Source organism: Leuresthes tenuis, unplaced genomic scaffold (genome assembly GCF_036924035.1).
Source record: "Leuresthes tenuis unplaced genomic scaffold, fLeuTen1.0.hap1 SCAF_2, whole genome shotgun sequence".
NCBI classification, from domain to species: domain Eukaryota; kingdom Metazoa; phylum Chordata; class Actinopteri; order Atheriniformes; family Atherinopsidae; genus Leuresthes; species Leuresthes tenuis.
The window spans coordinates 24,048,306-24,063,144 of NW_027325356.1; the positions used below are offsets into that span (position 1 = coordinate 24,048,306).

The following is a 14,839-nucleotide window of genomic DNA, read 5'->3' on the forward strand; positions in this document are numbered from 1 at the left end:
TGGTTAGAGGAAAACCAAACAAATTATCAACTTTTTGTTCTTTCATACTTGTTCTTAAACTATAACAAAAAATGCAGCCAAGCCCGAACACCATAAAGTCAATTTGAGGCAAACAAAAACTTAATAAATAACAGTGACCTGACTGTGAAAGCGAACATGAGTAGACCCCACAGAGAAAAAAAAAAAACAAAGTACAGAAAAATCCACAAACCCTTACACAATTAAGGAGTCTTCTTCAACTAATAGCTGCCTTAGCTTTGCATTTTCCATCGTAGCATTGTGCCCAATGTGTGTCAGAATAACCTCTGTGTATATGCTGTTAAATCAAATGTTTGTTCAGACCAATAACAACATAGTTTCCACAACACCAACAACATGCAGACTCATCATAAACTCTTTATTAAATCAGGGAAGAATCCCCCCCCCCTCTCTCTCTCAAAACCCTGTGGGGAAAAAGCACTGAAGGGGAAGTGGAGGGAGTTCAGTCTGAGCTGTAGGTGGGAAAGTAGTAATTGCACTACATGAACAGAAAGTTGTAACAGTTAGCAGAAATCCAAAGTACTGCAATGGGATTATAATTGTACAATAGGATTACAACGGATCTAAGACTAATGTAGCAAATACAAGAAAAAGAAGGCCAAGAAGATGATTTAAAAAAAATATGAATCCATATGAGCAATTTTAAAAATTCAGTTGCTCACATGACTCAGACGCCTTGATGTCAGGGATTAGGGGAAGGGCTGCCAGGTCCTTTCTTAAAGGAATCAAATGATTTAATTAAACGGAAGTCAGCACATTATTTCTTAACATTTCCTTATAAAAGTTGTCTTTCAATCACAGTGAGGGATGTTTTTACAGAACAACAGCTGAGATGTGTAAATGTTTAAACTACACACATACATAGTTAGCAGAATTAATATAACGTTCTATAACTTTTGATGTACCATTCTAGGTTCCGTCTGGAAAATCAGAGTCAAACCATGTAATGCATGCATTTAGCCTCCTCGGCCGTGGCATTACTGAATGAAGTGCTGCAGCCTGACGCCAGAGCCAAGATAAAGAAATGTTGCTGCTCAGTGTGTTATTACCTCAGGCTTCGAAGAGATAACTTGATAGCTGCTGCTTCTTCTCATCCCTCTCTCCACCAGCCTCAAACGGCAAATCACTCCAGAACTAACCACTGACCACAGTGTTTGCTGCATGTCTCTGACTCACAGAGTACACGTGAGTTTGGAATTGATAGCTTTAATGGCTAAAGCCATTCATTCCTATCTAGATACATGTATACCAAAAAACTGCTGCATAATCATAATGTACTGCAGATGTATTTATTTTCATTTTGTTTTCCTTTTGAATAAAGAGTTGTAATTGATTGTTTTACTATCTGTCAGCATTACGTGGAAACGCAAGCATCACATGCTAATAGTCTCCAGCGCTGACACATGTGGATGCTATGTCGCTACAACAGAAAGTCGTTAGTGTTTAAAGGTTTAAAGGTTTGAGTTTTCATATTTCCACCAAAACGCAGATTTAACAGCGACAATAACTATCAGCTCAAAGCAACTGCAAAAATCTGCCAACAACAGCTAAAGGTGTTGGTAGCATTTAACTGTAACCTCATCATTTCAACAGTTATTGAAAGTAATAAATGTCCTCTTTTTTTTTGAGACTTATGTTTGTTTTAACGATGCCAATTTTATTTAAGGTACTTTTTAAGGTACTTTTTTAAACTTAATTGCTGCACAAGCAAAAGTAAACAAACAGCATAAAGTAACAACCCATGAAAATACAGTAAAACACAATGTGTGAAATCAATACAATATAATAAGTAGACTAAAAGTTGTGTGCAGTATTCCATATAAACTCAATGAAATATAATGGATAATATTAAGGTGTCAAGCTCCACTCAAGTCAAATGCTTAAAGGAGGAGATGTTTTTTTGATAGAGTCCTAAAAATTTCCAAAGTCAGAGCAGTTCCAATATGAAGAGCTTAGCGGTTCCACACATTAGGTGCTGCTACCACAAAGATACAATCACCTCTATTTTTATGTCTATAATGTGCAAAGTTCTGCCACAAAAGCATCTGGTTGCTTGTCTTCATTGTTTTAGAGTGTGATGAGTATGATGGAATCTGGAGTCAGACTGTTGAGTCTTTATTAACACTTTATTCAAATCAATCCTATTATAAACAGGGAGCCAACCGAGGGAGGCCGACACTATTGAAAAGTTCCAAGCACATTTTTCATTTGAACATAAGAAATAGTTTGGCAAAATACCTGCTACTGATAATGATAATATTTGCCTTTTCAAACGTTTTCATATCTTATTACTGGATTTGTATTGAGATGGAGTTTGTTTAGTTTTCATGAAGATTAATCAGATAAGGTATGAGCTCAATGCCGATTATCATTCCAAACAATATAATAGTGTTTCTGTCATAAAAAAAGAAAATAAGAACATCTAATTTGTGTTTGCTATAAGGTACGATGTAACAGCTAAGTCTGCTGGTGTTGGTCACTGCCAACAACTCGCCTACATCAGCTTGTGTTTTGTTTGAATGTACTCCTCAGCTTTTGTTTGAATATAGTCATGGGGGATGGCCACATAAATTCAAGAAAACAATTAACGGTTTGGAGGATTAGTGTACACCCCCAAGTGCAGGATTAGTTACTTACATTTTGTCTTTGTTTGTTATTCTATACCTGAAAAATAATATTGAAAATACCCAAATTACTTCTTTATTGCTCGTGGGCTAGCTTCTGGTACTACAAAAGTAGTCCACGAAACATGGAAAAAAATTCAACCACTGAATTTGATATCACGCCGATTTTAAAAGGAAAGTCTGCCCACTCAACATCTATGTCATGGGTCTTGGTTTATGTTGGATCAGTACTGAGCTTGTGTGTCGGCAGATTCATCTTCATGTCACATGAGGAAGCTGCTCCATCTGTTCATGAAGTCTTTCAACCAACTGAGAGAGATGTGAGATAAAAGTCGTTAGCTTGTGTCAGTCACTGCTCACTGGTTAATTAATGGGGTTGAAGTAAACACGAGTGAGAAATTCCTTTGAGTTTCTACCACTGTGTTGCACATAGACTTTAATCATGTGAGAACTCCTGACTGTGCTGTGTGTTTAACTGCATCTTTAACCATGTGGCTCAAAGGCTTCAGAGAAGGTAGCAGCGATTATAAATATCACATGGATTCATCACGAAGGTTAAACCAAAGTATACATCTTTGTGTACTTTGGCATCTCAAGTGCAGTATAAGTATTTGAATGGAGGCTTTGGGCATTGCTCTCAATCAAATGTTGTTTTTAACAAAAAATGTGGCTGTAAATTGTATGAGACAGATTTTGCAGTCTGTGCCTTTCAAAACCTTGAACTATTCAGTAGCTGAAATTGGTTTGAGTCCAAAACAATTTACAGACAGAACAGCAACACTGTTGAAGGCAATGCAGTTTCACAGAAAAGGCTGTGACCTGTCTACAATGTGCTTTCTTTTCAAAATATATATTAACACACACACACACACACATGCAAAAGATTAATGTATCAGCTTTCTCATGAAGGTTTTTTTTGTGGTTTTACTTTTTATGAAAGCAGGATAGAGTGATATTATATATATATATATATCTGAATCCTTCAGAATAAGTTGGCAGTCTATATTAATTCTTTCGAACCTAAGTCATAGACAAACAAAGCATATTTAAAGTATTCACCAAAAATTTGCAGTTTCATTATTCCAAATGCAGGTACAAAAGGAATGGGTTCTTAAAAAGCAACCTTAACTCGAACCAGTCAACACAGATCAGAACAATTTTAAGCTTTGTGCTCAGAAAACCTAGCTCTGCCATATTCCTGAAATATCTGCTGTGAGAGGCTCCCTTGAGGACATTCCACAGTGTCTGTTGTGGGTTGAGGTCTGGAATTAAAAAGATGGGTAGTCTTTGTCCTTCTGACATGAGCTTTAGCTTGCAGATAACCACCCTGACATTATCTTGTAAATCACTTGATGAACTTGTGAATTGATTTTACCGTTAAAAATGGAAAACTGTGCTGGCAAACCACCATCACACATCATAGCGCACGCACACACACACACATTCTACCATTTGTAACAGTGATAGGTGTTAGGTGTTTAAGTCATTAAATTATAAACATAGTAAGTCTTTTTGTCCAAATCATTTTCACTCTATGTCCACAGATACGTAACTTTTCTTTTTCTGTTTTCATGAGTGTTATCAACTATATTGAAATGACAAAAACTCAACACAATGTGTTGGATGTGCATGAAAAGCCCTTTTTTTTCTCCCATTTGATGATCACCCGCTCAAACTTCTTGCTGAGTCCAGATGGAATCAGCCGGGGGTGACCACTTTTGCCAAATATCAGATTTTAAACCTCAAATCTGTCTTGTATGAATCAGAGATGAATAGAATATGGATGGAAGTGAACAAAAAGAAAGAGAACTCTATGTCATCCAATAGCACTTCTCTCCTTGTGGAATAAATGAACAGAAGGACTTGTGCAAGTACACAAACTGGCTGCCACATAAATGTTTAAAATCACAGTGCACATCACTTGTATATAAAGATGGACCTGTCTGCAGCAACATTTTTCATTTGTGTGCAGTTTATACTGCCCATATTAATAAGAATGTTTCCCTTTTTGTGTTTAGTAAGATTATGAATAAGCTTTTTTTACTGAAAGTGTTCATATTTATATTCTTCTTGACAGTGCTTCTCACATTAACAACTATTCGAGCTCTGATATCTTCTGTCCAATGTTTTGGTCAATGGCAGGTGATTGACATCAAAGACAAGCTGAAGGAGTCCAAAAGGTTCTGGTCCAAGCTGCCAGATGACATCTGTGCAGAGGGCAAACTCACAGAGTCTGATGAGGAGCAATGCTGGAACAGCCACACAAAGGGCAGGTGAGGACTCGATAACCACAGAAAAAGTCTCACAGCTCTTCTGTTATCGCATTTTGCCTGCCAGGGATTCAAAAAGCCACACTATGTTCCAAGATTAACACTCTCTCTGTAAGTACAATGGTTAGTACTGATATGGAGAACTTCTGCAGAATATAAGCTCCGAGGCTCTAATACTCAGAGGACGGCGGAGTTTCAAACTCTGCTCATCACCAATGCAGCTTATAGAGCAACACTGAGCCGTAGAGTATGTTGGTCGGGGAGTTGTTATTTTCAGACAGTGAGCCGGAGATGCTGCTGAGAACATATATCACTCCACTGCATTGGTCCTCTCCAAGTAATAATATCACCAGATGGTTCAATAAAAGATATATGCTTGTGCCAGTACTATTTTTAAGCACCGCTCTAAATCTGGTAGGTAATTCGATAATTAAATATCCGTATAGACTGTGTCAGGGGTGCTTTATGAAAGCATCAGATTCTCCTGTTATTTTAGCACAGACCATGCCCTCATCTATTTGCATTACAGTTACTCAATTTGATACATATGAATGGTTAAAAGGTAAATAATTATCATGTACAGCATGCACAGCAAGCCTAAAAATGAACAAGATGTATGACACAGATTCCTTTATTCATGTGAAATAGTGAAATATGTTTATTGGACTTATGACATTTTAAAAAGTAAAACATAACCATTTGCAGGCTTTTAGCATGTTAAGGGCTTTCCTTACTGAAGTGCAGCCACTTCCAACATGACCACATTAAGGCTAATTATACACTTAGGGTTTATCAGATTTAATCTTCTGTTATTAAAAGAATAGCTCTTATTATTCTGTCTGATATCAGTTGATCTGCTTTGTGACTTATCAGCCTGTTACCCAAGAGATAGTCACACATAAGATGAAATTCCCTGTCAATTTCATGAGTTGTTTTACCAGCAATATTCTCTAAGTGTTATAGATTTTTAACAGAAGGAATGTGTTAAAATTGAGCCACACATTTGAACTGCCGCCAAAAACAAACAAACAAGCAAGTTCATTTTAGACCACTGTATTTTCTAAGATTAATTTAGCTTTGAAAATGAAATTGATATCCTCATAACCTTCATCATGGAACACAAGAAGAGAGAATGCTCTTCTAGAGGGTCATGTTTAAAAGTGTCAAGTTTACCATTTAAACGTTTGACATACAAAACCTTGAACATTAATATAGTAACAGTGTAACAGACTGATGATAATAATACTAGAGAAAGAAGCAACGAGAATCCTATCACACGAACACTAAGCTGTGATGTGGGTCTGCAGGTCTGAAACCAGATGTTCAGTATTCTACAAAAACATCTTTAGGTACTTTGTCTAATCAATTTTACCATGTTATTACACAGAGGCTATTCCAAATATATCATGCTAGTATAATACGATATGGTGGGAACAATATAAAATGTTACCTTATTATTAACATGTGTAATTACGAACAGAAATAAAAAGGCACAAAAGTGAAATATGAATAATTAAGGAAGCGCTGAAGCTCCTTTCCTTGGAATTGAAAATAACAATTAAACATCTATTTTCATGGCTAGTATTAAGATACTTCCCAATCCTTTTACTCGGTTAGGGATCTTCCAAAGCAAAAGCGACTATTCGACAGGACCAGAATGGTTTAGACTTTTGGACAATCCATAGAAAGTTACTGTGGGATTTTAACAAAATCCCAGTTAAAAAAAAGTGAGCTGTACTTTTGGGCATAGAGGACCAGATTTATTCATCTTCCGAAAGAGACTCCCATTCAATTTAGCAGTTTCCCCCAAAATGAATTTTCAGTCATCAACTCCAGTTGCTGTTTGTCAGTGATAGCACCAGTTTTATATTATGATGTTCGTGTGATGATGATTATTTCGCTTGAAGTTGGTGAAGGTAATGCCATCATAATGTCATCACAGCAGCAATTAAATTAGGCCGTTTGTTTTTTCTCCATTCATTCAGATGGTGGCAGGCTACCCACCAGCACACCAACAGAGACTTAAATCCATTTATATACTCATAAGTGTGAAAGGGGAAGTTAGTTTTTTTTAAACATGGACCTTATTTTGGTACACGTCGATGAAGTCATCCTGCTAGACGCTGTGTAGAAAGCACGGCAGCTACGTTTATGAAACGTGTTTCATGCCAGAAATAAGGTCCAGGTTTAAAAAAAACTAACTTCCCCTTTAAGTTCAGAGGGCTGCAGATCATGTAGATGATGATAACAAAACAGTTAGTTGTTAAGTTCACTTGTAAATAGGAATTATAGCCTCAACGGTTCAAATGTATACAATGTAACAAATGTATGAACCTTGGTTGGGAACGTAAAAACACCCATAATCATGTATTGACCCTTGATCCCTGTCAAGCTGTCAGGTTAGAGACAAATTAACAAACTAATTTAGACTGCATGATATCATGAAATAAAAATTCAAATTTACAATTTTACATGATTTGAATTAATTCAAATTTTTTAGTCATCGATCCCTTCATACCTTTTTTTTCCATAATAATTTTGTATGTTCTTCACTATAAGAACGTGTTCCTCACAAAAAAAACATACAGTTTATTGTATGCAGAACAGTCTAAACACCCCCATTTATGGTGTACACACAGAGCCTGAAAAGGAAAACCACGATTCCCATGATGCCTCACTTGGTGTCATAGTCTGTGGGTTTTTGTGTCTTCTTTTAGTTTACATTTCATCAACACTTACCTCTTGCACCTTATTTATGTCCAGTCCATGTCATTAATCGGGTTTTATTTTTCTGATTGTTTCACAACTGCCTTGCATTTGTCATTAGTTTTCCCTATATAATCTGCCCAGAATCTTTAGTCATCATTGTAGTTGCTCCCCTTTGTCCTTTTGCGTTCTGTATGTTAAACTTGATATTCAGCCCATTGATTCTCTGCTTTGGCAGTGCTTTTTGTTTAGTTTCATTAGAGCTTCTGGCTCTGACACCTGCCTGGCTCCTGAATTTTTTTGTTTTGCATTTGGGTCCTTCACCTCCACTCATCATGCCTCATGATATCAACTTGTGCAAACAATGCCCAGTTATGAGAACCTTCCTCTGATCAAACTCTGTTTTGCAAGTGAAAGGAAAAAAAGCTGAAAAAGGGGGCTGATTCAATAACACACCAGCAAACGACAACAACTGTATCACCTGTTAACCTCTGTAATGTGATCAGATTGCTGCGTTTAGAGACCAAAGCAATTGGAACACAATTAAATGAAGAGAGTATCCACACAGCTTTGACAACGCACTCTGCATTTAAAAAGAAACACTGCACACAAATATGAGAGCCATACCCTCCTTTTTTCACTGCAGATACGTGGCATGAATTTACATGCTTTAATTGTGTGCCGTCAGTAAGATCTACCTACATGTGTTTTCTGAATTTGCAGTATGTTGAACGCTGTTACCCACGACACAACAGACTCCCTCTGATTCCGTGCAGCGATGTCACTTGTTTACATAATTTAAATACTATTACTTAATTCCTTGCAGAATTTGCTTCACATCTAAAAACAATTGCCATCACAGCTCTTTTTCCAAGTGCTTCCAGGGATACAAAATGGAGATATTTGATGGCACAAATTTTTGATTTGCTCTACTGTGTAGATATTTCCCTGAGGTGGTGAAGGAGGGTCTAACCAACCAGGTGAACAACCCTGAGGTGAATGTGGATATCACCAGACCTGACACACTGATTCGACAACAGATCATGGCTCTACGTGTCATGACCAACAAGCTGAAGAACGCCTACAATGGAAATGACATCTACTTCCAGGACTCCAGTAAGTTCTCCTACCTCCCACCTGTTTGGATGTGGAGGTAATTAACAGAGAGAAAAGTGTTTTTAGTCATTCCTCCTGCTGTATGTTACTTTTTATTTGGACATATCTCAGCCCCGCAGATACATAGCCTACAGAAATAAATTAAGCAGACAGGAAGTAGACAATGAATTAAAAATTTGTTTTGATTCATGGCTAAAACAAGGTGAAAAGATCCAAAGAATTAGGTTAACATGGACATATCATGTGAAATGTGAGCAAGATATTTACATTATTACTATATGAATACAAGTTCATGTGTTGGAAAAAATGTGCATTTGTCTTTTGGTCATTCACGTCAAATATATGTCCAATCCTTGTAGTCTCACTTATAAAGGTTGAGGCAAAAAAAGAAACCAGGAACAGGCAACAGTCAACACAAGAAATAAAGACACTACTGGCTGGAATATTGGAAAACAGAAATTCAAGTATTATCTAGCATGTGAGAAACAAGAGGTCTATGGTACAGTTCTCTATATAGTTTGGTGAATGACTGCTGATTAAACACAGGCGAGGAACAATTCATAAAGGTGTGTGTAAAATCAACTGAATTGCATAAAGTGGGTGATTTCAGTAAGTGAAATGACAGAAACAACACCCAAAGCCAAGACAACTCAGTCAAGGATTTGTACTCAACTGAAGTGAAGGGGCTAAATCAGCAGATTGCACCTATTACAGAGCCACAGGGAGTCAGAATCAGTGCAAAGGCTGACAACATAATGATTGTGCAAACTATAGTCATCGGCCGTTATTTATATTCGTTTCATCCTTTTGCATTGAGCGAAATTATCGAGCTACAGCCAATGATACTGTTTGCATGCAAATTTTAATTGGTGTGATTCTGTTGCCACAGGTGACGAGGGCAGTAGCTCCGGCAGTGGCAGTGGCTGCTCTGATGGCTGCACCACAGAGTTAGTGTTTGTTGGAACAGAAGCTCCTGTGATCGGAGCTGACAGAAGCGATGAACGTGCTGCAGCTGCAGCCGCAGGAAAGTCACTTTCACGTGGACCCTCCATAATGCTGGTGGTGGCATCCCTCACACTCCCGCTCTGGGCTCTGCAGACTGAATGGAGATAATACGGTGTGGCCTGATCGCTGACTTTTATGCTGTTACATAACAGTATGGTTTACAGCAAGTTCTACTGCTGTTCCCTCACTGGACTTGTAGAACCTCCTGGAAACATGTCGAGAGTGACTGACTATGTGATATGGTAGGATTGGAATTGAGTGCAGTGCTGCATCCTGCTTGTCCCCCAAAGAATGCTTGGTGCCATCAGTGAACCAGCTTTCACATCTATGAAAAAAAAAAGAAAATGTGGTGTTTTCTCGTCATTCTAAAGTGAGCTTTGAAAAATATGCTTATCTTAAGGTGGTTCTGTCACTGATTTTTCAGATGAAAGGGAACCAATTTTATTTTGCTTTTGTATTTTGAAGTGGAAACAAGACAACACCTGTTTTATCCTATTTGTTCTCTCCCCCTCTAAAAGAAAGTTTCACCGTGTGCATGCATGGATATGATATTAACAGACAAAACATTTTTGAGGTTCTTTATGCAGACTGCACAGTTTGGGATTAGTTGGCCCAGGACTGTATGTGGCTAGCAGTTTACCTGGTTTCCTGTTCGGTCATATCGATGTGGCTTCTTGAAGCAGCAAATCTTACAGCCACTTTACTGTTGCACATTTGACTATCTCTGAGAAAGTGCTGGTGTACTGCACGAAGAGAACTACTTTGCACAGATTGTTTTTGTTGGCTTCATGTGTTTATAAAGCTACAGTAAACATCCATCACATAGAGAAAAAGATCTATATTTTCAGAGCATTTAACTGATTATATTGTACTTATAAGCAGTTACAGTATATAGTTCACTGGAAGGTACTGTAATATAATCTTACTCGTTTAAGTAATATCTTTTTTTCTTTAAGTTTTTTTTTTTACCTTTTATTTCATAATTTGTTAGAAAAAAAAGTGTTTCAGCAAAGACACTAAGCCATTGTACTACTACTGCTTGCTAACACCTGATTTCCTCTCCTCTGTTCTGGTAATCAACATTCACTTACATCGTTCTTTTCATTCTCTGAGACAAAAGTCAGATCTGGTATATGCTAATTAAAATTCAATTTTGTGTGTTTTCCTAGCACCCACATTTCAATAATTTAGGATAATGGTTCATTTTGTATCCATTTTGTTAACTTATTCCATGTATGTAATATTATTCATCACAAGCAGCTCTCTGACATCTGCAAGTCATACACACATCTCGTGTTACCATCCTTAATTTTTCATGTTCTTGTTTGACCACCGAGAACAGACCCTCCAGCCTTGCAGTATAACAGGTTGTGTAGGTGGTCATGTACTTCTTCACAGCATGTTTAATGTCTCTGAGGGGTGCCACTCTAAGAAAGCTCTAACTACTCCTAAACCTTACTGTACACAACCTTCAGGCTGTCTCCTACAGGCTTCAACCTTTAACAGGCTTTAGAGGCTTAGGGTGCAGATCAATAATTTGCCCTCCAATACAACACGATGGCTGTGACCCTTTGTCATAGTAAAAAGGTAGGCTCCAAAATGTTTTGGCTTCCTGTTGAAGTTATCACCGGAACAAATGTTCAAAAATGTTACGAGGCACTCACCTTCATGCTGTCTGTGCCTGTAGGATCCAAACCAACGAGCTCGTAAGCACCTGAAATGTTTCCTCCATATGAATAACTCTCATCATGACAGGGACCTTCACCAAATGCAACAAATTAACAGCTGCCCTGCGCTTCTCAAGGAGACTGTGAGTTTTGCAAAGCACACTTAGGCAAGCATAAGACTGAAGAGTTTCCCCTCTCACTGTCACCTCCAGGCAGAAAGAGGTGAATGTGAAAAAACGATGAAGCTCAAAGTTAGTTTCAGCATCATGGCTGTCTTCACACAGAGCACCAGAAGGTAAATTTGTCCTCATGTGACTCTCAACAGAGACTCTGAGCACCACAGGATGCTCCCACTGTACAGCAGTTGACCTCTAACACCTCACTGCACGCAGAAATCGCTTTAGAAGAAGGTGACTGAACAGCAGCAGCCCACCACTACCATGACAGGATTAAATAACTGATGCATAAACATTAATTGTAGAATGCAACAGGCCAAGGCCTTAGGAAAGACAACACTGAAGTGATTAATATAAGGTCCTCCCCAATGTCAAACTGTCCAGTAGTAAATTAATACACAGACTGATAGAAATCCTTGTGCCATCAGTTTTTTTTTACGTGCAGAAAACAAACAAATGACCGAGATGAGATGCCAGAAAATAACAAGACAGATTGCTATTTGGCTATCGCAGTCTTTGAAACATTATGAGCAAGGGTTGATCTATCTGAGAAGTACAGAAAAGTATGCACATCCATTGGGTAGCAGATTGTCAATCATAAGGTTTTGCTGCCCTCATCCATGTTATTCTAAATGGGAGCATTGTTTACTAAATTAAGATCATGCTATATTGTAAAAAACGTAAAAAATCAGGGCATGAGATTGTGATCTCTATAAAATCAAGACTCATTTTTGTAACCAAAAGAGTCGTCCCCTGCTGATGTTTAGATAAAATGCAGGTTTGAAGTATTTCTACTCTGTTTAACTTTTCAGTCCCAGAGGTCATATTCCTTACTTTATAAAGTAAATACCATATTTCTATCTCGGTTTCTATATATTATTTGGGGTGTCAAGGTTTGACATGCAACTGGAGCTTTAGGCTTGTCAAATATTTTTCTCAGTTCCCACTTTCTAATATTCACTTGTCAGTAGTGAATTAATTAAATAGCTTTTTTTTCTAGATTTACTTAATGTATTTAATTTTAATTTACACACACATGCTCACCAGAAATTCTAAGCCACAGCATGACGAAATGAAGAGTAGTGGAAGACTTCTTTTTCCACTTGTACAAGTGGTAGAAGTCATACCTTAAGGGTCTGGGCTTTACAAAAGGTCAGAACCATCTATACCATGAGTGAAATCTATCCACACATCACACAACTGATACTGGAGCAAGGGAGAGAAGGCCATCTTCAGCCCACCAGTCCTGTGCTCCTATACAGTCCATGCAGTGAGAGAATGCAGTGAAGCCGAGCACATAATAATGACTGACCCACCTCTCCAAAACTAAAAGTGATTAAGCAGATGTTACACTCTATTGCACTCATATTCTGTGACTTTCCTATCACATCAAGCTATCCATACAGGAAGAAAGAGATCCCACGACCGTGCTGGGTTAGACAGCGATAAGACCAACAAATCTAAACTCAATATATCGATGAAACCAGCAACTGGTGCAGTTACAATTGGTCAGGCAGATGAGACAGATGGAGGAATGTTAACCTGAAACTCCATAACATGCTGAATGTTGAATAAACCTGTCATTCCCAATGTACACAACCAGTTATTGCTGACCGAGGAGCAAAATCCTGGAAACTACGGTGAAATAGGTTTCATGTAAAAGTCAAGATCTGTTTCATGAAGCTGCTTGGCTGATGAGGTGAAACATTTAGTTTCAGCTTTTGAAGTTTACATTTCTCAGAGAATATATCTACACTTGATACATAATGTATCAGACTTTTAAAAGAAGAGAGAAACTGTTGTTTTGTCATCACTTTTTAATATTTAGTGTGTTGTTACCTTGAATGGGTTTCAACTGGACAGTAACAACAGTAAGTTGTGTTCAGGTACTCGCTGCGCTTTAATTGCTTAAAAATTGGCAAATTTAAAAAGTATACAGCCTACAACTGGAAGTTTAAAAGAAATGTTCATTTGAAGTGCAAGTTATTGGATAATATATTGCAACAGTGAAACACAGTCACATAAATTCAGTTTTAAAAGGCATACCGAAGGTGGATGTTTCTGAGTCAGGGTCGGTAGTGAGGCGGAACAGTCATTGTAGTGTGCGCTTGATAATAAGACAGGAAGTCAGCCATGTGGATTCAGATACTATCATTGTTTAAGCTTCAATGCTGCTGTGGCTTTACAACTATGTTTTCTCGCAGTGTAAAAACTCTGTAAGCATCTACAGCCTTACAAAGGTTGAATGCACCCATTAGAGCCTCTACAAGGTCTATGATTGCAGAGTTGTGGATGAGTGAGGATAAGGCAGGTGTTGCTGAAACACAGTAAACAAAAAAAAGTGAAAGTGAATTAATAAAAAAACTTTTCAGAGGTTGGTTCAGTTTTTCCAAAGAGCTTGTATCTAGTAACATCAGTCGTTTCTCATTATGATTTGCCATTTTTCCCACCACCTGGTGAATTTCCCTCTTTCCTAACAAGCTACTTTACCCTGGGCAGACATACAGAGTGACCATTTGAAATGATTTGGTACTTAGCTTAATTTATGTGTGAGACATATTTATTATTATTTGTCTCATTAGTCCTCTTTGGCGTTTGAAAAAAAGGGAAAAAAAGAAAAATCATGGTTGGCAGTGTTTTTTACTGAATGTTTAGAACAAATCGTGTTATGCAAGGTCCTCTCCATTTTGATGTGAATTGTTTGCTGCACTTTTGCTAAAACATATGCTGTGAGTGTGGTACTGTTGTGATTTGCTAAATTGGATAACTAAGGAGCACATTAAGATTATTTGGAACTGTCAGTGCACGCTGTTTAAAGTGTTTTGGGGGAATTGAAGTTGATGGTTATACAAGCAGACATGCCTTACCATTTTTTAAAAAATTAAAACGGATTGCTTATTTGGCTTTTGTTACACATTCTTGTATACAGAAAATAATACAATGGTAATAATAAACATTTTATTAAGAAAATACTTATTTTCCTGCAGTTTTCTTTGGTATGCAATCTATTTTGTGGAAACCATGTATCTTCGCTGTTCAGATGTTTGAGAAAAAATGACTTTTTTTCTTAACTTTTATCGTTGATCTAAGTTGTAACCTTGCCAATCATTTTCTGCATTGAATGGGAACAATTCACATGTAGTACGGATGAATAGTTTGGAATGTATTCAGCTTGCATTGTCTAATTCAGTTTTTCTACATTTTTCACCTACAAAATGTTTTTGTTTTTATTTTTT

General features: G+C 37.5%; 1 protein-coding gene across 1 annotated transcript in view; it reads left to right on the top strand.

Moving 5' to 3' along the window:
- The window catches only part of gpc6a (glypican 6a), a 129,694-nt gene extending 119,051 nt beyond the window's left edge, over nucleotides 1-10,643 (top strand). The window contains exons 8-10 of the mRNA XM_072380756.1: nucleotides 4,806-4,936; nucleotides 8,580-8,755; nucleotides 9,645-10,643. Coding sequence (XP_072236857.1) covers nucleotides 4,806-4,936; nucleotides 8,580-8,755; nucleotides 9,645-9,868 — 531 coding nt within the window. The 3' untranslated portion in view covers nucleotides 9,869-10,643. The remainder of the gene's footprint in view (nucleotides 1-4,805; nucleotides 4,937-8,579; nucleotides 8,756-9,644) is intronic.
- Nucleotides 10,644-14,839: the final 4,196 nt, after the last annotated feature.